Genomic DNA, 27,734 nt, shown 5'->3' on the forward strand with positions numbered 1-27,734 from the left:
AAGAAAAAAAAGAAAGAAAATACTTTTCTGTTAAGAAAAGAATTATGGTTCATATATAAATGGTTTCTGCACAATAGAAGACAAACCACAGGTAGCAGCATTTAAATTAAATTTTTTTAACTGATTAAAATAAATTTAAATTATTTTAGATATAAAACTGAAATTAATATAGGTATAATACAGTTGTAGTTTGAATTTACAAGGGGCTCAATATTCAAGTAGATATTATCTCGTAATCCGGGAAAAAACATTGCAAATATTTCAAATTATATTAAAAACACACCTTCTATAAAACAAATGTTTTATGTAGAAAAGTTAAATACAAATTTATAATTCTTATTGTATGCACCATAAGATGCTACAGTAATCTGTATTTTGAAGGTTATGAATTTTGTATATTTCATTTTATTTAATATATTTCATATTTGTTTTCAAATACACGTATATCAAGATATCAGTATGGTAGTTTTTTAAATAACGAATTCTCTACTTTAGAAGACGTGGATTTAGCGTCTGGTGTAATTATAATTTCCATTTTGAAACACAATTCTAATGCTTGTTCCTCAGTGATATAAAATATATAACCTAAATAAAACTCATTGTAACTTAAGATAAAACGATTTCTCTTCTGGCGTTATATTCAAAATTTATATAACGGAAATAAAGTTAAAATAAATTATTTAAAACTTTCAGAGTTAAAAGAATAATAAATTGAAAATAATAAAAGAACGTTCATGCTACTCCAATGGAATGTCTAACATTGTGCAGTTATTACAACAGAATTGGAAATTTCTAAAAAGAAGTTCCTTTATAAAATAGACACTTGAAGAAAGAAATGAGTGTATACAGGAAATTAATAATGTTTTAATTTATTTTATCATCACTCTTCACATCATTCTGTGTAATAGGTAAACCACTCTATATATAAAGTATTATTTCGTATAACACACATTCAAGGATAGTTTTTTTTTTTAATTTTACAGATTTAATTGAAATAGTACGAAACAAATTAACATTGTTCTCAGTTGCTTTTAACAAATGTAGAGAAGAATTCAAATAACTTATTCTTGAAAATATATACATTTCTAAATATATAATTCTATTCGCAAGAACAGACTGCAATGAATATGTTTTGATACATATAGAATTTAGTACTGGTTGTTCATTAAAATATCATTATATTCGTTATATATTTACAAATACTATTCTAAATATAAAAAAATAATTAGGACTATTTAGAGGTTATAATTTTATATTGAAGCAGGCTTGTAATAATGATGTTGTGTATGTAATCAGGACCTTGAATGTGTGAAATTCAAATAATAAATGGAGAAATAACTGCATTGTACTAGGGCTATGCTCTAAGAAAATACAAATCAATGTTCTTGAAAGCTCCTTCAGAGGATATTATCACCTTCTAAACAAGCTCCAAGGACACGTTCATGTCTTTTACTTGGATCCAGCAAATGACTGGCAAATGCTTAGCCCTTTAAATGCCGAAGACTCTCCATGATAAATTCACCCAATTTGGGTATCATGTAAAAGAAATAAAAAGGAAACAAAAAGACAGAATTTTATCAAGGAATTATATAAAAATTACACTTTTAATAGATAAGAACTAAAATAGAACTTAAAATAATTTCTTTTGTTGATTTTCTGAATCTTTTATTTTTTTCTGTATTTCTGACAGTAATAAATATTAACATGACATGATGGCTGGGACCAACTTACCGCGGAGTAAACGAGTTCCAGAACTGACTACAATGCGGGGGAAGTAATGAGAAGAAGAGGACGTTACGAACCACGCAAGAAAGCAAAAAATTATGAGTTACGAATTACGAGATACGTGAAAAATAAAACAAAACTTTTTTCCAGCATATTCTAGCACAAAGAATTCATGAAAGATAGGGCATTGCCAAATGTAAACATTAACAATAATTTGTATCAAAAGATTTGCCTTTTAATATACGTCATATAATTTCTTACAGTATTTGCATCTCGCTTAATATAATAATGGATTAATTAAAAATATAATAAATATATTTACTTATATCTGTACTTCAATGTATACTTAAATTCAAAGCATTATGTTAAATTAATGTTTTTGAACTACTGAATTCAAATTAATAAAAATAATTTCTTATAACAACAATGTATAAATTTGAAATTTAATTTCATTATAATATAATATCTAAATTTAATTTGTTTCATGAGTACTTGGCTGAAGCTGGTACTTTTAACAAACGGAAGAATCACAAGAGGCACACACACGCACACACACACGCACACACACATGTAAAAAGTATTGCAAAATAGCAACAGACGCACAAATACACAAAACAGACGCACACACGAAAACACAGATTTTTTTAAAAATTATAATGGTATAACTACATGACAGACACAAGTATGATTTTTAGTAGATTTATTGATAAACAAATTAAGAGGAAGAATTCACAAACAAACAGTGATTTGGACAAGTACACAAAAAATTACTACACACATATTCTATTAGAAAGACAGAATATGACTGTTTCTAGAGCATAAAATTTCCCTTTCTCTTCTTCTTCTTTAAAATTACAACCTGTCCGCAGTAAATTTATTACAAAAATATATAAAAAACAAATATCTCAATTTGAACTGTCACGGAATTAAAGATGGTAACTTGTGTCTACCATATAAGATCCTTATAAGTAAATATTCTGAAGTTAATTATTTCTTTTCTACTTCTTTCATTTGACATTACTTTAAATAATTCCATTTTTACTAGTTTATTTCTCCATAGAATTAATTTCCATTTCAACTTGTTTCTTGTATTTCAAATATATTATTAACTTAAATCAGTTTTGAAAAGAAATATTTTATAACAGATAAAAGGAAGAAATATAAATGAAAATATTTCAGCAAAACTTGCTTTCCCCTCTTAAAGAAGAAAATCTGTTAAGAAATGAAAAAAGGCACAGAAAAAGAGAGTGAAACATAAGTGGCAATGCAATGAAATGATGAAATAATAGATTAGAAAATTTCACACTGGGAAGTGGTCTTCATTTTATATTACGATTTTAAAATCTGATAGTGATCACTAATGATTTGCAGGAATTCACTGAAGATATTGAAACAAATGTTCAGAATTTAACATTTAAATTAACATACTGAACATAAATTGTGAGTAGGTTATCAAAACCAGGCAAAAAGAAAAAAAGCAGTAAATTGAAACGACAATATTTAAATTTTGTATATGAAGTACCACGTTAGCCAGTTAAATTTAGACAACAGCATTACCTCAGAATCTAATAAACTACTGAAAGATATGGAAATTATTTTAACATCTTAAACATCACGATTTTTACAGTACAGAAACAATTTTGAAGAAAGAAAAGATATAACTGTGAATCCTGCATTAGTCAAAATTTATTTTGACTCGGTATAAATATATCTTTATAACACTCCTTTGTGCCACCACTATTAGTGGCTTCCATCGTCCTTCTGCAGGACTAAAAGTTGAATAGCAAGTGTGGTTACTAATTAATAAATGAACGAACTTATGAACAATCTAATGAACGAGAGAAAAAGACACACACACATGTTTAGGGTCAAACACTAGACAAAAGACACTTTGTTGAGGCTCATGACCAGGTCCTGCTATTAAAGAATACCTAATTATCCCATTCATGCACATTCAGAATCATATATCTCTATATTAAGATCATAATGAAGATATAATGAAATGTACGGTGTTCTTAAAGATGGAGAACACAGTTTTTTTTTACAAAATTTAGTTTGTCTACTCATATGTATTAATGTTATTTTAAGTTTGAAAAGCCTGTTAAGCTTTCAACACATTTTAAAACTTCATTTCATGTACTGATACCACATAGCAACAAAATTAATATGACATTACAGATATCAATGCCAAAAAAATTGTAATTTTTATTTGACTCGATATTGTGATATAAAAAGGTTTTCAGAAAGAGAATTAATTAGTATTAAATTCATTTCGTCTTTATGTCATGAACATATATCGAAATAGTAAGGAATATAATCTTTTAAAAATGTTAAATTGCTGTATGTTTAATGTTTTTAGATTTTGTTAGAAGAATTACTGAAAATATATAAACAGACATTCAGAATTATTTGTGTAACTTATGATTCAGTCTACATCTAACTGTAACATAACTGTAACATTTCTGTATATTAAAATAATCAAACAAATGCCAATGTTTTACGTGACTATTGAAAGAAACATCTCCTAATAATTACGAATAAAATATTGGGCAAATAATCTGGTACAATTCAATATTTCACTCTAAATATGAATTTTAATAATTTTATAACTAGGTTTTCTAGTAATAAATTAGCATGAACATAAAATATATACTCCAATATAGATATTTAATTATATTTTATTAATTAAGAAACTGTTACAAAATCATACTGAATACGATGACGCATTCAACTGTATATCATAGTACAGATGAAATCTTCACTGACTAGTATTTCAAAATACACTATGGTTTAATTTAGAAAAAAATATGTAGGTATTGGAAAAATTGAGTTATATTATAGAATTAACGATACAGGATCGACATTTAATAACAAATGAATAATCATTATTTGAGTGAACATATTTCTGAATGTTCATTTATATATTGCATGTTTACATTACTGAAGTTTCATCCTGAAAATAATGTTACTAAATTTGTTTTGCCTTTCGAAAATTATTTAATAAGTTACAAAACTCAAATTATTAAAAACATAATTATGTAAATACTTAGCTAGATCTATACGTTAAGATTCAAGCAAATCATCTAGAATCTGTAATATAAATACTTTTAAGTCTGGACGCAAGAGATTCAATAATGAAACAGAATAATAAAAGAGATAAACATTTAAAACATAATAAATTATAATTTATACTATTTTGACCTCAAATTAAAATATAGGTAATTTAAAACTGCTCTATTCCATATCTAAAATTAAACATATACTGAGTATTGGAATATTATATGTATGCAATTTTTATGGTAATAAATTATATTACTGTCGAAAGACAAAATCAGATTTAGTATTTTCAGGAACTAAACACAATAATGGGGATGTAGTGGTATTCAATATCAGGACCTGAGATTATGGGGGTACAAAGGGGGAGGATCATTATGAAATCTCGGTATTTTTCAATATAGTAGGGTGCTAGTAAGAAAACTGTTTTAATTGAAAAATAAAACAAAAAGCTACAGAATATTGAACAAAATTCAAACAAAGCTAGTAAGTCACTGGAAGGTAGTTTATAGTTTCATAATTAAAGTATAAAAGAAAATGTGACAAGATGTAAACACAAATAAAATGTATTGGTAAAGATGGAGTGACAATCGTAATAGAAATAAGAAAGACTATTGCATTTATTAGCATATTGTTAGAAGCAAATTCTTATAAAATTATAATATAAGTAGCTGCTTTATTATTTATTAATTAATTTTCAAATAATAGATTTATTTCCCTAATCTTCAGGGAAAAAAAGATTATTTATTGTAATTTATTAGTTGCAATTGATGTTTGGTAATAATGTATCCATAATAATTACTGATTCATATTTCTTTGTTACAGTATTCAAAGAAACGTTTTACAATATTGGAATGGTGATATTTGAGGTTATCAACAGCTAAATACAAAATTAATTTCAACAATTTTCAGTAACAAATATCAAATACAGTAACTCACAGACTTTTAAATATACAATTTCATATGAGGATGTATTCTTCAATAGGGATATAGAGTTTAGAAAATCTAATTTTCAATAATAAAACAGTTTTCATAATGAAAACAATCTCAAAATTTTAATGAAGTAGTAATTGACAAGTATTGCATTAATAAGACTCCACCTTTACCAGAAAGAATAAAGTTTCTCCATAAACCACCTTAAAATTTGCCTGTTATCAAAGAACAACCCAAACAAATAGAAAACTGGAAATGAAAAGAAAATTATAATGGTGAGACAGTATTTCTTGTATATAAACAATAACATAACTGTAATAATTAACAAATTGAAGAAATCTGAATTGAAGCTGAGTTCCTACCTTTCGCTGTATTCGTCCATATGGGCGTAACTCTGAACGCTGTTTTCCTCGATGAGGAACTTAACCCTCTGGTAGAAAGAAGCCGTAACTGAGGGTGGTTGTTTCCGCAGTAATACCTCAACAGGATCGTTGGACGCGAGGCACATGATGTGGTCGTTACAGGCTGGATGTGAACAGCATTCGCTGTCTGAGCAATCAACCATTCCGTCTGTTGAGAAATGAAAACATTTAAAATAATATAGTTAATGGTACAAAAATTTAATTCTGTAAGTCTGTATAAATTGTTCATCTTGTTCCTTATGTTAATGGTATTCCATTAATAATTATTTTGGTTAATGTTGAATGCTTTGGAGAAAATCCACAAACGATTAGGGAAAATACGGGAATTTTACTTGAAGCAGGTAAAGAAATAGGTTTGGAAGTAAATCCCGAAAAGACAAAGTACATGATTATGTCTCGTGACGATAATATTGTAGGAAATGGAAATATAAAAATTGGAAATTTATCCTTCGAAGAGGTGGAAAAATTCAAATACCTGGGAGCAACAGTAACAAATATAAACGATACTCGGGAGGAAATTAAACGCAGAATAAATATGGGAAATGCCTGTTATTATTCGGTTGAGAAGCTTTTATCATTCAGTCTGTTGTCAAAAAATCTGAAAGTTAGAATTTATAAAACAGTTCTGTGTGGTTGTGAAACTTGGACTCTCACTTTGAGAGAGGAATATAGGTTAAGAGTGTTTGAGAATAAGGTTCTTAGAAAAATATTTGGGGCTAAGAGGGATGAAGTTGCAGGAGAATGGAGAAAGTTACACAACACAGAACTGCACGCATTGTATTCTTCACCTGACATAATTAGGAACATTAAATCCAGACGTTTGAGATGAGCAAGGCATATAGCACGTATGGGCGAATCCAGATGTGTTTATAGAGTGTTAGTTGGGAGGCCGGAGGGAAATGGACTTTGGGGAGGCCGAGACGTAGATGGGAAGATAATATTAAAATGGATTTGAGTGAGGTGGGATATGATGATAGAGATTGGATTAATCTTGCTCAGGATAGGGACCAATAGCGGACTTATGTGAGGGCGGCTCCTTAAAGCCAGAAAGTAAGTAAGTAAGTAAGTAAGTAAGTAAGTAAGTAAGTAAGTAAGTAAGTAAGTAAGTAAGTAAGTAAGTAAGTAAGTAAGTAAGTAAGTAAGTAAGTAAGTAAGTGAGTAATGTTGAATACTTACAATTCGTAAATTAATTGATTATTTTTCAATATGTCAATGTTGTGAAGCTATCTTGTAATTTAATTGAATCGGCCGGCGCTGAAAGGCGAAAATTCGTCATTTTTTTAAATAATTTTGAATTATTTAAGCAAGACCTATCGGTCGGTGCTGAAAAGCCAAAATTCGTCATGTTTTTTTTATCATTTTGAACTATTTAAGCAAGACCTATCGATCGGCGCAAGAAAGAATTAAGTCAGCCTTCTTCTTGTACAAGAAACTGCTGCTACTGGTAACGTGAACGGACGAGGAAAGCATGGCAGTAAGTCATTGACTTCCTGCCTTTGAGCACCTCGCTGCACCATGCAAGGTTGACCAAGCAGCCAAGCTGCTGTTTTCCGATTCCCGCCAATTCCGCGGCCTTGTGATATCAATGTTTCAGTGTAATACGAATCATAAGTGACTTTGTGTTTTTTACCCTACTTTACTCTACTTAGCTTGTATTTTGTTGTATCATAAGAAATGTTGTAATCTATCGCATTCTGTTGATTTAATTTTGAAATGGCCAGCAACAAAAACTGAATCCTTGTAAGTTCAGCTGCCATAAGTGGCTTTGTATGTTTTACCCTACTGTACTCTACTTAGCTTGTATTTTGATATATCACGAGAGAAGTTGTAATTTATAATAATCTTTTCATTGATTGTAAGTTGTATTTATGTTACAAATAAATATAACTAAAATATAATGTAATATTTAAATATGTAAAGCATTTATGAAGTGTAAGTAGCAATCATGGAACTAAAAAGCATTAAGTCAATTTTTCGAAATAATTTTGTTAATTTGTATGAGGCATTGGATTTGTCTTTTTATTGTGGTATGCATAGGCTAAGGAATTAATCTACAGCTTAACAGAAACATTCAATATATTTACTTGTTTTTTTTTTTTTCACGATAGGGCCTATAATGTTTTTTCCTTCTTCTGAAAAGTTGAAAAAATTGACAATGTTTTTTTGACTCCGACCGATTCAATTCCTGTAAGATCTATTCCAGAAGATCCATCAATACAACCCGTTGTAGGCATATTGGCTGCCACGAGACAGAAGCTATTGGTCACGTATTAGGATTCTGCAGGAAAAGCGAATTGCTATGGAGTAACAGACATCACAGAGTAAGGACAAGTATTGCAGAAGTCTTAAAACACCTAGGTGGGAGGTTAACAATTAAGAGCTACGCGGAGTTAGACACAAACATGACCGATCTCTTGCAACAAAAAGCACAGCAAAGGAAATACAGAGAGGAGTCTTGCGTAAGAAATTTGTTCACGTGTAAACCTAAGTTCTCACGAAATCAACTGAATTCTTCCGAAGGGGACTTAGCATATAGCAGTCAGTCAGTTTTTGTCTAAGATGATACCTACCTATTTCGTAATTAAATCGCTGTTTAAGTATGCAGTTAATTATTTTATTATTAAGTGGCTAAAGTCCTGCACAACTTACAGACTATCACCACTGACCTAGATATCAATAAGACTATCGTGAACTATTGTAGGCTATATTAGTGTTGTATGACCGTATGTTTGGCGGAACTACCCGTTTCTTTTATTTATTTATCTATTTATTTATTTAACATGGTAGAGATAAGGCGATCAGGACTTCTTTTCCCCTCTATCAGGGGATTCCAACTACAATATTAAGAATACAGTTACAATTATAGTTACAATTAATATTAAATTTACAAATACAATAAAAATCAAAGTACTAAAAGATTAACTAATTAATAAAAGCTAGACAGTTTATTGTAAAAGTTTAGAAGAGAGAAGCATTTCTTTTATTGATTAAGTAAAAATTAAACCTACTCTACGCAGTAAGAAAATGCTTAATAAGCTTGCTTTTGAACGCTACTAAATTCCGACAGTCTCTGATGTCACTGGGTAGGGTATTCCACAAGCGCGAGAGCGAGATTGTGTATGATGATGAATACGATGATGTTTTATGTGTTGATATGGCTGGTATGCGGCTATTTTGCGTGCGTGTGAAGAGATTATGATATGATGACAGGTAACTGAAACGGGAGGCAAGGTAGGTAGGTGTAGAAGTGTGAAGGCTTGGAAAAGGAGAACAAGAGAATGAAAATTAAGCCGTAGGCAGTTTAGAGTTTGGAAGGATGGGGTAATGTGGTCAGCGCGACGGACATCGCAGACGAAGCGAACATAAGAATTATGAACACGTTGTAATTTTTGCGACTGGTTGACATTGATATCAGTCAGCAGAAAATCACAAGAATCGAAGTGGGGCATTACTAGTGCTTCCACTAGTATTTTCTTGAGTGTTAGCGGAAGGAATTTTCGAATGCTGTTTAAGGAATGTAGTATGAAAAGCACTTTTTTGGTAATATGGGTTACTTGGTTATTCCAGTTTAAATGCGCATCAAAGTAAACTCCAAGGTTTTTAACACAGGAAGCAAAAGGGATTATTGTGTCGTTTAACTTGACTGGAAGAGCAGGAGTAATATTGCAAAATAAACGTTGATGTCCCACTAGGATTGCTTGTGATTTTCTTGCATTGAGAGTCAAACCAAACTTTCTGGCCCATGCAAATATAGATTCAAGGTCCTCGTTAAGATTTTGTATTGCGTCATTGAGTGAGTCAGGGGTTGTATGGATATAGATATAGATTTAGTTATTTCCTATGTCGCACTTTGAAAGATGTGACACATAAATTGTCCGGCTTTATCTTTTAAGTAATTTATGATTAGCATAGTTTAGATTTTTGCGTAACAGTTTCAAAAATCACACGGATGAAAATATCTTAGGCTATGATATTGTTGCTATGCCAATTATTTCTTCCTGTGACAATAATTCTACCAAAAATACGTTTAATAAGAAAAGTACCGGTATTAGATTTTTTTCAGTTTCTTAGAAAAGTAGTTTAGATATCATAAGCTTAGTAAATAGTCCCTATTTTATTTTAAAAAATTGTAAGCTCTTTTTTATTTCCCATTCCCCAGAAAATGATTCATTATTTGAAATAGACTAAATATCTAACGTGAATAAGGATGTTAAAATGTTAATAGTAATTTATGCTTAATGTTTGAACGAAAATAACTGATTATTTTTAAATTTGATGAGTTATGGAAACTTGATGTAGGACATTACAAACTACACTGGACTATAATGACGTTTATGCCTTTGAAGGCACTGGAATTGTTTAAATACATAGCTTGAAGTCGCTACATTATTATTTAATGAACTGTTTTTATTGGAGGCATTAAAGTATAATACAGGTTGAAGGTTGGAACATTAATATAGGTAAGTTATATTTCACTATCTTTTCGTATCAATGCAGCGTTAATTTCTGCCTTATGTTTAAACAAAAATATTATTTATTAGCATCTACGAACTCGCGAAGATATCTGATCATTATATAGGTCTTCATGTAATTAAGACACAATCCGGCAACATGGAAATGGATGGATGGATGGATGGATGGATGGACAGACGGGCAGACGGACGGACGGACGGACGGACAGACAGACAGACAGACAGACAGACAGACAGACAGACAGACAGACAGACAGACAGACAGACAGATAAGTGCATTTATTGATGCAAAATAAATTATACAAACTCATGTACACAAGATCCTTCCCACAAGCCCGTACGGCCATTCGTGTTATAACTATGCACTGCATGGGAATGAATACACGTGGATCAAAAGCAGCTACAAAAGAATAACCGAATCTGATTGGCGACACATTGACATGCTGATTGCCGCGGCTCCACAAAACAATCTTCCTCTGCGTGGTTAGCAATCAAAGGGATGCCGAATGTTAACTTTTGGAGAGCGACGATAATAGCATCCTTAAGCTGTCACTGTGGTGATAATTTTATTCTCTTTTCAACAGGTTCGATAAGAACAACACTAAAGTTTGTAGTAATGTATTGAATTAGTTAATGACATCACCCTTAACAGCATTATGACATTCATCCTTTTTTCTTGTGTACTCTTCAATTATTAATAGGCCTATTATTTTCTTATTTAGGAAAATCATCATTCAAAAATAAAGCGAACGTTAAAACATATTAGACCTTGAATCAGTGGTTCATTCACACATAAGCACCGACTTCTATTGGAGGACTCTGCACTAAATTCAGAGAAAACTTTAATTAACGTCTATTTTTTTTTCTCTACATAGTTGACAGAAAGTAACATTATCTGATTTTTCACATTATATCCATAGAAATTTAACACAAGATGGTTGATAACTACGGTCCTTATACACTACCTTTTCCCTTTCACCGCTTTCTTCACCCTTCGTTGATCGTCGTCACGGGTGTGTGCTTAGTAAGTGATCAGTGATTGCGATGTAACTATTGACAATGGATAAATTATTAATAAATAAAACTGTCCAAGATAAAATCGCAATAAACGGCAACAGCATAATAAATTGGGTAACGAGTAGCAGTGAAATTAATAACTCATATTCATCATCGTTATATCGGATTGAATAGATTAATCTCTACAACTTTATAATTTGCTCTTGGTTGTTTGTTTCATCTTTGTAGACGGATTGCATAATGTGTTTTAAATAATTTAAGTCGCTCTCAGAGACGAAAGAGAAGAAGAAGAAGAAGAAGAAGAAGAAGAATATGATGATGGTAGTAGTAGTATTAATAATAATAATAATAATAATAATAATAATAATAATAATAATAATAATAGTAAATAATAATGCTTTTATTGCTAGAACAAAGATACATTTTTATATAAAATTACTCTAGCACTCCCAGAACGAATACATTCCACAAAATTTCAAGATATTTTATTAATTTATATATCGGATTTATAAAATAAAACCATCTGCCCTTCAATAAGGGTGACCACAAGGATCCAGAAAACAAATACATATATAAAAGTTTATAATGAAACAATGAAAATACATACAATAATTTTCAAAAGAAAATTAAAGCGAATCATATTACTTGAAATAAAGATGAAACTGCAAAATTTGAATTGAGTCCTTTAGAATTTCTCTCACTATTTTCTCAACATTGTAAAATGCGAATACCATTGATTTTAAAAGGTTATAGGTGTATTTGGAGACGGTACCACGAACTGCAAAAAGAAGTCCGTGTAATGATCAACAGAATAAAACGTGAAAAGAGAAAAAGAAAAGTACAGATATTACAATAATTTAAACTTTAAATTTTCTACCTAAACAAAAATGTTTAAATTTATTTTTTAAAATAAAGAGTATTAGCACATTAAATGTTTAGGAATTAAGCTGTTATCTTGTTACGGAGCCTTGGACCGAAGTTGCTACTGTGATTATAAGCTATATACACGATACATTTCGGTTCTGTCAAGCATATGTTGCCTGATCTTTTGGTTTTATATTTATATGAATACAAATTAAATATTCTTCGGTTTTTATGTACGAAATTCAATAAGACAGTGTTAAAGATTTAATAGATACAGTATTAAATATTTAAAATTCAGAATACAACAGTTTTGAGAGATAATCCAGAGATTTATTAAGACGTAATTTTATTATTCTTTTCTGTAGTAGTGTTATTAGCATGAGGGAGGTACTAGAAGTACAATCCCAACCTACAATACCATATTTTAATATAGCTTGTATTAATGCGAGGTAAATCAGTCTTTAAGTATGGATAGACAAGTAATTTCGTAGGATAACAAAATAGTGAATAATATTTTTTAACCTGATGCAAAGAAAAAGAACATGTTTATCCCAACGTAAGCGTTGATCGATTATCATTCCGAGATATTTAACTTGAGGAGATTCATTTAAAATAGGACAGTTACAATTATTATCATAAAACAATTTAATTAAATTTAAACTGAAAATTAAAGAAATTATTAAGGGAACTTAACATAGGGTTAGATAATAATTAATTTCGGAATATGTATGACAAGACTTTCCTGTCTTGACGTACCTTGTTTACATGTTTCGACCTATTTATGGGTCATCTTCAGAACTGGTCGTTATTGGTCTGGCGCCTCTTGTTGTTTCCTGTGAGGGTGCGTTCGTAGTGTAGAGTCAAAGAGTGTATGTGTTTTGAAATTGAGTTATGTGTTGAGAATATCGTTGGGGTGTGTTTTCGTGTGTCTGTATATTTCATATTGTTCTAGTATATTGAGTTTCTGGCTTTTTGGTTGGATGTGCAGTATTTCCATGTCTGTGTTGATGTCTCTGTAGGTGTGATTGGCATTTGTGATGTGTTCTGCATATGTGGAGGTGTTTTGTAATTTTGTAATGAATATGACATATACAGACACAAGAAAACACACCCCAACGATATTCTCAACACACAACTCAATTTCAAAACACATACACTCTTTGACCCTACACTACGAACGCACCCTCACAGGAAACAAGAGGCGCCAAGACCAACAACGACCAGTTCTGAAGATGACCCTTAAATAGGTCGAAACATGTAAACAAGGTACGTTAAAATTTAACACAAGAAAGTCTCATCATGCATATTCCGAAGTGATACAGTGTTAAAAGTTGTGTAATCAAGATGAATAATTAATTACTAAATATTAGCACAGTCTACTGTATACAGTCGCGAAGCTTGAGGTGTTTTTTTGCAAATCTCGTGATAAAGCGCTCCAAGCGGTTAGCAACTAGAAACAATAGACTGTCCATGGTCGACTTTGGACTGTGTCGTATTTCTATCGAGTGCTAGCTCGTTGCGTGTTTCACATTGATGCTTGTGAAATGTTCGTTATTGGTTATAATGAAAATGTTAATGGCTAAAATATAATAATTGGAATAATAATATGGGACAAGAAGGAGACGTTTGTAGTGCTATAAATTGTAGCAACAGTATGAGAAAGAGGCCAGAGTTATCCTTTTTCCGATTTCCGAAAGATTCAGAAAGGTTCCTGGGTTTCCACAAGAATGCTGTGCAGAAACAAAACTCTTAATTTGAAGTTCTTTGTGACTGTTAGAATACATTATATCCTTAAATTTCACAATGAAATGTTTCAGTCTAACCGAAAGGACATTAGATACCGGTTAAAGTTCTGTCACTTAGGCTGCTAAATTTCCAGAGAAATAAAGGTTAGGTCTACTTTTTTTTCAGAGGATATATTTTCAATTGTAGCTATTAATTTTGTTATTATTTTTATGTGTTATTTTACTAAAGACGTAGAAAAATTTAGTTTGTTTTAATGAAATTTATTGATCACGTTTTATTTTCAATTCTGGTGGGATTATTATTGCTTAGGCCTACTTTTTCTTCAAAGGATATGTTTTTAATTATAGCTGTTAATTTTGTTGTTATTTTTATTTGTTGCTTTACTAGAGGCGTAGAAAAAGTCTGTTACAATACAATTTATTGATCACGTTTTATTTCCAATTCTGGTGTGATTATTATTGCTTAACCTCATCCCACTTTGTTAACTACGTAAGCCTACACTACAAGTACCGGTACACGTAAGTTACTCCATTAATTCATATTTCCATTATTATTGTTGTAAAGAGAAATGCAAATTAATATTTATTGGTTTCATAGTTAATTATCGCTATAATCTTGAATGAGTGAAGCTATTATAGTAAATTTCAGTTCGTTTTGCACAAACAAAAATTATATTAACTTATTTCTTGCTGGTATCTTCGAGTTTATGGTGGAATTTAATATACTTCATTAAAATAATAAATTAACTTTATGCATTTAATATTTCAATAATGGAAGGAAGGTGTTAATTTTTCCAAAAGAACACAACGAAAGTGTAACATATTTTGTCGGCTGCTAGGAGAGAGATCTGCGATGATGAGGCGATAGTAGCGATCCTAGTGGTGGGCAACTACCCATGTTTGCATTTTTACTACATATTGAGCTTCGCGACTGTATATAGTAGACTGTGATATTAGTCTTATATAAACAAGAATATTACTTATAAACTTTTTCGACTGCGATTTTTTTATCATATAGGCTCTTGTTTTTGTAATATGTGCTATTTTATTGCTTATATTAATTGTTTATTTTGTCTTCTCCTTTTTTTCTGCTTATATACAGTGCAGTTTTGAACTCTCGATCACGAGCGGTTTTTCATACGGGGGTTAATTCTTTAATTTTTATTTCCGTTTATTTAAATATATGAAATGTTAATTTTTGTTTTATGTATATAATAGTTTCTTAATGTATCTTTGTTTCCATTATATTTAATATGTATTTTTGTGCTTTCCTGTTTGTAATAATTATTGTAATAAATGTATATTTAATTTTAATTTGAAAAAAGAAATAGTAGGTAGGCCTATGAATTTTTTAATACAAGAGCGAATCAGGAGATTTCATACGAACAGATGTTGACGAAAATGGTAAAACCTAGTTTTAGTACTATTTAAGACAAGTAGGTTGGAATCAAACCAATTTTTAATCAGTTTGATGCCATTATTTGCATTAAGGTAAAGAAGGATTATGATCGTAGTGATAAATTTAATTCTTAAATAATATGTATAAATAATTAAGAAGTGATAACCTTACCTTCATCATTGTCAATATCATCACTACATTCCATCTCGAGGCGAATGCTGCAATCAAGGCCAGCCCAGCCGTCCGAACACACACAATGGTACTCCCCATCCTCCAGGGCGCAGGTTCCATGCCGGTTACATGCACTCTTACACCCAGCTAATAAGACACAATGCTCAGTTACTACAATTTACTAGTCGATATGTTTTTCATCAAGATAAAACAGTTGAGAATGAATTTATGATTAATTTTAAACAATTAAGAGTAATGAAAACATGTTCTTTGCAGTAAAAATCAGTTCAAAATTCATTCTATAAATAAAATAAATTGATCTCTGAGATTCTCAATTAGAAATAATTGTACATTTCATTAAAAATTAGATTATTTTGTACATCTGAACTTTACCAAAATATTATGCTTAGAAAACAAGTATTAAGAGTTAAACTACGAAATACTGGGATATTTACGATAATATTAGAGTTACTCGTAATATGAAATAAAAGAACATTTATTCAAACTAATATTACGAATATGATCCAAATACACTAACGCCGAAATTTTTAAATAACTTTTGTACAAGATGTATGTAAAATTCCTTAAATTATAAATTATATTTACAAATGAAACACGAATCTCAGAAATGCCTTTATTAGTTAAACGTTAATAGAGCAGAAAAATCTTTATCAATAATTCAATGTATGAAGGTAGGCGCACATTTACTGGAATGGATTCGATCGTCGATTTCTGATGTTTTTCTTTGCACTAATTTAAATGAAGCATCGCCTACTTGGTCGCATCGCATTTCCATACGAGCCATGATCGAAATAAGAAAGGTCATGATAATTATATCGATTGCAAGGCCTCCAATCGCGGTAATACTGAAGGTGTAAATGAAATTCATGACGCGAAGCTTATTTTACTAGTCCAACAGTATGAAGAGATTTACAATTTATCAAATTGGGATCATAGGAATGTAATAACAAAAGAACATACTGTATGGGATAAGATTGAGAAAATAATGAATCAATCAGATATGTTTTTAATAATTTATTTAAGTTATAGAGCTATTTATTTTACTTCCAGGTTCAGTCCAGAACATTACATTGAAATAGTGCGCTCTAGCGGTAAATAACGACACTATTTGATGATCAATTCGGAAATGCGTACAAGTGAGCGATACTTAGGGTTGCCAAGCCTCCCGTATTTCCCAGAATCTCCCATATTTGCCTCCAATTTTTAAAAGTCTCCCGGCTCCCGTATTTTGCTTCTCTTCGAGCATCTTTCTCCCTTATTTTTGCATAATGTAAAAATTATTCTAAACATTTGATTTTGCCATGAATTGTGATTGTTTATATGATGAATTTTGTTGTTCAAGACAGGCATTGAAATGTGCAGTGTTTATTGGAGGCAATGCTTGTCAGAAATGGGTTTTCATGATCACCCTTTTAAAATCAAACAATATTAAAATTATGAACAAAAATAGAAACTGGCTAGTTTTGTTCTAAGCACACCAGGTAGTAATGCTCATAAAAAGAGGATGTTTTATCTCATGAACAATAATTGTACAGATGTTCGAGACAGAAGCACGACACATCTAATCAAACCAGAGCTGCAAAATGCAGTCGACTTCAACTATTAGGCGAGAAAAAATCTGTCTTAAAATAGTTTTAATTTAAGCCTAGCTGCCAAAGTGTAGGATAAAGTTGTTTTTAAGTAACTGAACGGTATAATTTGTAAATTTCCTATGTGAAATTTTGTCGATTCCTTAATCTCCCGTAATTTTCTTCAAAAAAAGTTGGCAACCCTAGCGATACTGTAATAAAGATGCGAACGCGGCAAACGAATTTTTTCCGGTAAGTGGGTGCCTACCTTAATCGTTTGTATTTATATCGACAACTCTGATAATCTAAAATAGAATTACAAACAAAAGCGAGTACAGGGAAACATGTTTGTATGTATGAGTGCTATAAGAATATTATCCATTTACAATTCATGTGAAATAAACTAATTTTCTACTGAAAATAGTAAAACAAGAACAAAATACTCTTAATCATAAAAAGTAATGGCATATCGAGCAGGATAACAATTATGTAATTGAATATTTGAAAAATAAAGTGTACCTGGGTGGAAGGAAATGTAAATTTATTACAAGAATATTTTACTTACGAAGAGTGCAATGCTTTCCATTCCATCCTTGAGAGCAGACACATGTTCCATTCTTGCACTGGCCGTGTTCTGAGCATCTGGGATCGCATGGCAGCAAATCACAACGGTCACCAGTCCAGCCTCTGTGACATTCACACTTTCCCTTGTCGCAACGACCGTGAGGACCACAGTCCAAGCTACACAGAGCTGAAGATCAAACCATAACAATAGATAGACTACATATTAACTTCTGACAAAATTAACTTTCCCATTACACCTACTATATTTGAAGGTACACTGTTATTTTTGTTAGTATTAATTTTAAAATGTAATAGGCCTATTTATCACAAAAATTTTAGGAAGTAGTACTCCCTCTGTTCCAAAATATGGTCTAGAAAGATGTCATTAATTCTGTTCCAAAATATGGTATACATTTGTTAATGTTCTCAGTAATATAATTTAACTTTAATACATCTTCTAGATACTTATTTGATTGATAAATTAACATGAGAAAAATATAAAAAATTAGGTACATTTCATTCTGTGTGATATCAAATTAATAAAAGAAAAAACAAAAATTGTTTTGAGAGAGGCAAATTAACGTAAAAACTGCAATACACTACAACCCATTTTTATACGACTGTTGTGCCTTAGATGTTCTATTCAAAATTGACTGGGTTGTTGTTACGTTTTCTGCAACAGGAACATCACAGCAGGTGCCCATTTGATTTCTGTTCATAATGAACTATTTAAATATTATAGTTTGATGCACTACAGAAGATTAGAAACATTGACAACTGCACTGTCTGATAGTCCCTTCACTACTGAACAGAATATCACACCGCGAAACATTTCGTGCGCGCACGCGCAATAATCAAACTTATTTTGTTGTTACTATGCCATATTTTGAAACGGAAGGAGTATATGAGTTTGGAATAATTAATAATCATTTACATATCTTTTTAAAATAAATCAGTAGCCTACATTCCTATGAACCTTTAAAGTCTCAAGTTCAATAATTTAGTTTGGTATTTTCGTAATACAGACAATAAAGTTATAGGCGAAAAAAAATTTTTTTTTTCCCTGTAATGTAATATAAAGCTCGGCTGTCACTTTGTTCAAACACAATCAGGTTATAGTATGAAGGGAACTTTGAAACTAAGATACACTAGCGCTGCAACTTGGATTCACATGTAACTATCGCTCAATTCTCAAGACATAACATGCCTTGTTCATTAGTTGTCTTGCAAATCTTGATTATACATTCCTATATATTGTTTTTATTGTCTATTGCTTTTCAAAATGTCTTTGATTGAAAAGCTGTTCAATGATGAGGTTCGTGCTGAAAACTAGTTTACAAAAAACAAGGCAAATGTTACCACAAAAAATCAATTACATTCAAACTTTATAAAACTTGCGACGTGCGATGAATTCCAAGAACAGTCGACAAAAAAATATACTGGAATAGAATTTTTGGGGACGGGGCACTATGATCCATCACTACGACTTTTTGCGATCTATTGTGCTAACCGAAATATCTCAATTATCAATTTTTCCATTTCTAGTAAAATACACCATTGTTCGTAAAGACAAAAATTAATCCCAACCATAAAGTAATTCTTTTTCTAACACAATGGTTAAATTAAATTATTTCTCACATTGTGTTATATTATTATTCCACGTCATTATTCTGAATGTATACTATGACATCTCGAAAATTAGTGTTTTACGATAAATTAAGATACAATACTTTGGTTCTTTGCTCCGACTGTTTCAATAATTTCTGTTTTGTCATTTTTCATTTCAATTAGGTTATTGCATTCCGTAGATCTTACGTCAGGATTATATATAACAGTATAATATACAGAATGAACCGGAAGTAATATAATTAATTTCAGGGGGTTCTTCTTTGCGATATTTCAATCAAAAAGTTTAATGTATATGTAAAATTTTGTTTTGCATAATCTTGTTCTGTAAAATTTTTATACAATTGAGAATGGTACCAGAAAGAAACTGAAGTGAACAAATCCCTTGAAATTATGTCCAAATTGTTTATAAAAATTATTTTGTTTATAATTTTGACATACAACTTGAAACATGATAGCTTATGTATTTTTTTAAGATAGAGCCACATTTTTTTTCACTGTTTTATAGCTAAAACTATTCTTTAGTGCCTGACATAGAGCTATTTTTATTTTAATTTACATTAATTAAATATTACCATATATGTAACTTATACTAATATTTTATGTTGCATATATCATGTAAAAATCTATAGATAATTATATCTACATTAATGTTATTTTACTCATTGTCAGACATTAGGGGACATTTCAAGCTTCAAAATGACGCCAATATCTTCTTGGTATCATCATATTTGACTGAGATATCATGTTTAAAAGAATTAAATATTCTAAGATTACTATTTACAGGAAATGAACCAGAAACTTTCAGAGCCTAGAAAACTGCATCATCATATGTCACCCCTTAAGCAGCTTTATTCCGGTCCTGTTTCAGCTTGTTTCTGCCTCTCAAATACCTCCTCCTTGTTTTAACTTCAGGCGTTGAATATTTTTTTGGCATTTTTGTCCTTATTTTCCATTGATGCAACAAATCCTGCGATGGTGTTTGCCCCAGGGTTTATGCTCATCCTCCTCAGAATTTTAATTTCTCTTTTGGACTCTTGTTAAAATGACGTACAACATCACTGACACACAAATTTACAGTTTTATGACTAAAAGTAAAAGATTATAAATTACTTCATTATGTAAAAACGTGTTTTCAATCTAATGATCATGCCCTGATATCTATGCACTTATTTTGGGACTAGAAAGAAGTTTATTTTACAAGCAATGCTGGACGAGGGGACTGACTGCTACGAGGATCACTCCAAAAGTAATCCACAATATTTATTTAAAAATTACATTTTTATCCTACAGCTTTGCTATTTTCATAGAATGTAGATACATCCTTCAGGAGCAATACGTCACTTTTCCACATAATCCCCGCACCTTTCAACTGCCTTACGTCACCTTGGAATGAGGGCCTGTATACCTGCACGATAAAAGTCTGAACTAACACGTCTGAGCTACTCTCTGGCGCCACTCATGGGAACGACTTAAATTAAATTTGAATACAAGGGAGAAAGATGTATCTATGACCTCCATAAATTACAAAGGTTTAGAATAAAAGATAAATTAAAAAAAAATATGCATTACTTTTGGAGTGATCTCCGTAGAAGTGACCGTGGCTGATGACGCAGAATTTTGGAAAATGGAACTTATCTGAAAAACCATAAGGCATAAATCAAAAATTCTTATATCAAATTAAAGGGGAGAAAATTCTCTATTAAAATAGTTATATTTTGAAAATTCTAATTTTTTATCAATTTTTGCGTTTTGTGGGCGTGGGTGTACAATATGTTCATTTATAAAGTGAATACATATGCAGGCAATTCTTAAGTTTCTGTTTAAGAGGAAATTGATCTGTTTCCATTATGTCACTTTAGCATAATTTTATTTCAAATCTAGTTATATGCGAAAATATGTTTTACTAAATTCCGTTATAGACTTCAAAACAATTACGATATATAGCATATACTGTATAATACTCTCTAATAACCTGCGGTAAAGTGAGGTTTTGGTGGAAGAAGTCACCTGAATGTAAAGAAAATGCTCACACAAGTGTATCCATAAGAATGTAGTTACTAATACAGTGCTCTATTGTTGAAGCATTAAAATTTTTATAGGAAATAAATAGAAGCTACTATTGAAGATGTATAAACTGTTGGGGAAGCATTCAGTTCGCCTAATAATCACCTTCTAACACTTGGATCGAAATTATGTGTTTAAAGATCTTCCATTCTATGTTGAAAAAGAGGAAAACTACTGTGAATGAAGTTTATTCGTCTATCTGTTGAATGCACTTACCTTGTGAACAGTCTGGACCAGCCCAATAGTTGTCACACACACATGCTCCAGTTTCCAGATCGTAGCTGCCATGTTCGGAACACCCAGGTAAGCATTGATATACTTGCTGGTCCACAGCGCTGCAGTTGGCACCCTGCCACCCTGCTTTGCAGTAACATTTTCCTCCGACACAGGACCCATGGCCTGAACAACTAGGGTCTGGGCAGTCCACTGAAATGGAATTCAAGAAATTATTTTCACACCAACCTAATGGATATAAGAATAAAGATCTAATTCGAGGCAGACGAAATATAATAATGGTATGGTAATGATAGTGGTTATGTATGATGATAACAATAATGGTAACGATGGTTGAGTGCTATGCGATGATGGTCATTTGCTAGTGGTGAGGATGGTCATAATTATATTAGCGTTAAAAGTTAAAAAAAAATAGTATAAAATCAGATTACATGAAGTAAAAACAAATAGTATCTAAAACGTAATATTGCTAAAATCATTGACACTGTAGAGTGGATTTGTCATCAATGTCCTTCTCACCATCCTTCTGAAAGTAAAATATGACGTGTTTCTTATATGCAATGGTAAAGAGTTATAAAGTTTATAAGATATGGAAATAAAACTATTGCTTATAGTACTATATTTGTACTTGGTGAAATATATGTCAAGTCTGGAACGGGTAGAATAATTATAAATAGATGAAGAAGTAGGAAGATTATGCACATTACGCTTAACATACAAAAGGCAATCGAGAATAAACATTGACGGCAAAGTAAGTATTCCTAGTTGAACGAAAAGTGGTTTACAATGAGTTCTAGAAGAGACACCACAAATAAATCTCACTGCTCTCTTTTGAAGAATAAACAACTTAGAAACCGAAGTATGGTTACCTCACAAAAGCGATGATGATGATAGTGGTGGTGTAGTAGTGATTATAATCATGTGGTAGCGGAGATGATTGTAAAGTAGTGATGATGATAATGATGTTGAGGACAGTGGTAGTGATAATGGTCATGTAGTAGCGGTGATGACTGTGATATAGTGATGATGATGGTTATAATAATGATGAAGACAGTAGTGTTGGTCATGATCGTCATGTGGTAGTAGTGATTATTGTCTTGTAATGACGATGATAATGATGATGATCGTGATGATGTGGTGGTGGTGATGGCGATGTGCTGATGCTGATAGTCATGTATTAGTGGGGATGATTGTGATGTATGATGATGATGGTGATGAAATTAGTGATGCAGTGATGATAATAGTGATGGTCATGATGCTAATGATGAAGATTATGCGGTAGTGGAGATGACGATGATGATATGCGGTGATGGTAGTGATAATAGTATGGGAATTTAATGAACTGGTGATTATTTTTGGGATGTTTCTTTAGTTGGTTATTTAACGACGTCATTACTTCATTACGAAAGGTAATAGAATAACTGAGGTTCTCTATTGCATCCAATAGTGCGCGCTAGTGTGCCGCGCTAAGTATCGATAGTACAACTGGGCCTGATCGATTACCACGCTATACTTTGGTCAGAGAGTACAGCTACAGCAATATTATTCTAATTATTCTGTGCCCTTTGGTTTGTTCTTCTGTGGTTACAAGGCAACCATCGTCACATCTTCATTTGAGTGGACACTCTCCAAAAGATTGCTAAATAATAATTTCTTGAAAATAATAAAAAAAACTCTTGCGAATTTGCCATATTAATCTACTCAGTTCTTACTAGATGAAAAACACTGTTCAACTGTTTTACACTTACAAATATCCGTGTCTACACAATACATTTTCCTGAACATTAGGCCTATGTATTAGCCTTTAATATTTCAATTATTTTCTAACCTCTAACATTTTGACAAAAAATAACTTCGTGTTTTTTAATTTACCCAACATAACATTATGTAATAAAGTTACAATGAATGGAAATTGGTAACGATAACAGGAAAGTGTCAGACATTTCACTCCCTACCGTAACGTATTCTAGAAACAGACCAGCTACTGTATTATAAATGCTTCATATTTCTTTTACTAGCCAGACTCTTATTTCTTGCTGCAGGGGCTCCCCCTCTGAGCCCCGTCAATATCATGTATATGTAATTACCCGTCTCAAGTTGTGTCAAACTTGCCACTCCGCAATGCCTCCCCTCTTGCCCTTACTCCTTACCTCATTGTTTCTATATTTTTTTTGTCCTTGCACTGAACGAAGTTTTAACTTTACTCTGTTTGTAATGGCATCAAGTTTTGAAGGGTACTAGTCCCCTGACGAAAGAGTTAATGTAATTTCACTTCGTTTACTAATACACGTGTACTGTTAATGACGTTTACGAGTTTCAGCAACAAAACTATAAGGTAAAATCTCATTGCAAAGACTTCAATGTAAAGGGGGCTATCCCTAGTAATATAAAATTCATAATGATCATTTTATTCCAATCACGCATAAAAAGTGTACAGGTACTACGATATTTTAAAGTAAATAATGTAATACTAATTAGCAAAAAAAAAAAAAAAAAAAAATGTTACCGATACTGTTTGTTTATACAGTAGAAGCGCGATATAAAGCACTGAAGAGTTCGTCCTCCTTTAATAGTAATATGGGTTACAAGAGCGGTATGTTGACGTTTTCATGTTCGAGGAAAAGATTGAAAAAGCGAAACGTAGTTGAGCTTTTTTAATTTCCGAGAACATGAAAACAAACATACCGCTCGTGTATCGTACATTATTTTGTGCGAAGATCGTTTATTACATACCTGAAAGAGGAATTTGTAATTAGTTGCAATGAAATCTCCATCTTGGTTTCTGTTCAATGACGGCAAATTTGGAAAACAAAAATATCTATCTTCAACATTGTTGCTTTAAAATGTTTTCTGTGTTTACTATAATCCAGCAGGCCGTGATATACGTCTGTCTTTTTTCCCCCCAGTCTGTGATGAGTCTGGAATCTTGTTGATTTTTTCACGGCTTCCTTAATGTTACTTGCAACACGAATACAGTAACTTTAGTGGAGTTGTAGAGTTTACTTAATTTTTGCAAATATTTAAAAACAATAATTAACAGTGCAATTTAGGTGAAATTGCAGTGGTAAGTTTCCAATTTATAATTATTACTATATTGAACGTCTTTAAAAATAATATGTTAAAAGCCTAAAGCAGTAAAATGAATATGACGCTTAAGCGGTAAGAATAGGGAAATTGTTATGTGTGTTACGTTGGGAATACTGAATGTGGTATTTCACACTTACCGCGTATTGGTTTTGTGCGGAAAGCAAGCAAATACGCACGATCTCGCACAAAAATGTTTTAGTGAAATTCTTAACTGCAGAGTTTCAGTAAATGAATCTGCATACAACGATCCTGCATTACAGTTTATCATTAATCGTATCTTCTTCTTATCCTTCTTCTTCCCTTCAAGTATTAGGCCATATGGCCTGTTACGATCAAACAGTTGCATTTTCAATCCAGCTCTTATTTGGACGACCGAGAGATCTCTTCCCGTTTGGACGATAGTGGAGCATTACTTTTGGGATTCTATCTCTATGCATGCGATGCAGATGATTTATGCAGTTGTTCTGATAATGTCTTACGTGATTAATTACAGGTTCTAGTTGTAATTTTTCCATTACATCTTCATTGCGTTTGTGATCCCATTTCGTATATCTATTGTCGGACTATTGTTTAAAACGTGAGGTACTAATTTGGAATAATATACGAGAAACTTAAGAAATGTTGAACGGTATTTAATGTAACATTATTATTTTATATCAAAGCTGCATAATATGAGAAATATTGCATACTTCGTACTACCTTCCGTAATTAATTGTTACATACTTTTTCTTTGCTTTAGTGAGGAAAAATTAATTCTGACATTAGGAATGAACTTACAATAACGCTTTATATACTCATTGCTGACAACTGCAAAGATAAAATTGATAGTAATCTTGATACTTGTAATAACAGTAAAGGCATGTGGAGAACAATAAACCTTAATTTGATGAAACCTTAAAATTTACAATACATTTTAACTTCTATTCACTTATTAGGCTTAAGTAAAATAGCTAATTTTTATTGTTCTATCAACACAGAGACGAAGGAATTAGAATATTGTTGGACTCACGTTTTATGATCCCTCGGAAATCGAAAGTACGATTTGGAGCAGTTTGTAATGCTATAATTGTAGCAGTTATAAACAGCACATATACACCCTGACATTTTAACACAGTACTAATTAATAAAACTATTTACAAGCCCAGGAACAATCTACATTGCAGTACATTACAGTTTGCCTCGCGGGTTTCAGCACACCCTGCCGCCTAGGTTCGCGCGCAGAACTGCTAGCTGTCCGATATTATTACAGTAAGGTATTTGATTAAACTATAATGCGGAGATGAAGTAGGTTTATATCCCCCAACAACAGCGTTATATCGAGATTCTACTCTATTTGCTGACGACTTTATGTTGAATCTGTTTTAATCATAAAAATTATTTTCCATTTCACTTCTTAAAGTGAAAATACTAACAAATATGTACAGTCTCAGAAACAAAAAATGACTTGAAGCTTCTTACAGAGCACGATTTACAGCACAACGATTTAACAACGGTTTTCAACCTATAGTATTATTTGAATACGGTTACAGAAAGGTATTTTACAACTAATGCCAAATGAACGAAATTAATCTGAAAATATGATCAAATTAATTAAGATCCATGATAAGGGAAGAAGTTGAACTAGCGCTTGAGGATATGAAGAATGGGAAAGCAACAGGAGTTGATGGTATTATATTGTATTGTATTTATTAACATTCCATGGTATTCATACATGCTTACAGCTAGAATATGGAACAAGTCAAGAAACTTAATACTATTATGACATCTTAATTTATAGTCACAGTCTAGATGAAATATATACAGACGAGATTTACAATATAGTCTACTAGTACAACACATAGTTATAGTATCAATTTCATGAAGTGTTATTGAATGTCATGAATTCACCTACAGAATAGAAGGCGTGAGAAATTAGGTACTTCTTTAATTTGGCCCAAAATAATTTTATGTTTTGAGTTTCATTTTTTATATCGATAGGGAGGCTATTAAAACTTTTTACTGCCATATAACGCACTCCTTTTTGATAGCACGATAGACTTGCCGATGGAGTATGAAAGTCATTTCTTTGACGTGTATTTATGCTATGAACTGTTGAATTAGTTACAAAGTTTTCACGATTACATACGAGGAAGACTATTAATGAAAAGATATACTGACAAGCCATGGGCATTATTTGTAGTTTTTTGAAAATAGTCCTACACGATTCCCTAGATTTGGCACCTACTATTATTCTAATTACTCTTTTTTGTAATAGAACTATATTGTTACTACTGTGCAATTTCCCCAGAATATTATTCCAAAACTCATTACCGAGTGGAAGTATGCAAAGTATACATTGTTTTTAAGGTATTGATATTTAATATCTTTTGCATAGATCTAATAGCAAAACAAGCTGAATTTAGTTTGGGGGTAATTTCTTTAATATGATTTTTCCAATTTAACACATTATCGATTTTTAAGCCAAGAAATTTGGTTGTTGTTGTTGCTAATAGGGATCTATTGTTAATTATTGCGCTAGAAATTTGCGACGTTGAATTTGGACAGGATTTAAATTGAATTATGTTAGTTTTGTTAAAATTTAATACTAATTTATTGACTGAGAACCAGTCACATATTTTGAAGAGAATTTCCTCTGTTGAAGATTGGAATGTGTTGGAGTTATTGGCTGTAATTACTATACTTGTGTCATCTGCAAATAATATGGGATGACCTACATCTTTTATAAGGGGGGCAAGATCATTTATAAACACTAGAAAAAGTAGGGG

The 27,734-nt window shown here is 31.5% G+C and overlaps 1 protein-coding gene across 4 annotated transcripts in view; it reads right to left on the bottom strand.

Annotated features, from left to right (window-relative positions):
- The window catches only part of Ten-a (tenascin accessory), a 386,430-nt gene that overhangs the window by 122,330 nt on the left and 236,366 nt on the right, over positions 1–27,734 (bottom strand). For 3 of the 4 annotated variants that reach the window (XM_069839393.1, XM_069839390.1, XM_069839391.1), the window contains exons 6-10: positions 21,865–22,074; positions 17,957–18,142; positions 15,803–15,949; positions 6,075–6,282; positions 1,732–1,758 (exon numbers count right to left, since the gene is read on the bottom strand). In XM_069839393.1, the coding sequence (XP_069695494.1) occupies positions 1,732–1,758; positions 6,075–6,282; positions 15,803–15,949; positions 17,957–18,142; positions 21,865–22,074 (778 nt within the window). The remainder of the gene's footprint in view (positions 1–1,731; positions 1,759–6,074; positions 6,283–15,802; positions 15,950–17,956; positions 18,143–21,864; positions 22,075–27,734) is intronic. The other variant, XM_069839392.1, reaches the window with a different exon arrangement.

The sequence above is a fragment of the Periplaneta americana genome, chromosome 11 (genome assembly GCF_040183065.1).
Source record: "Periplaneta americana isolate PAMFEO1 chromosome 11, P.americana_PAMFEO1_priV1, whole genome shotgun sequence".
Classification (NCBI taxonomy): Eukaryota; Metazoa; Arthropoda; class Insecta; order Blattodea; family Blattidae; genus Periplaneta; species Periplaneta americana.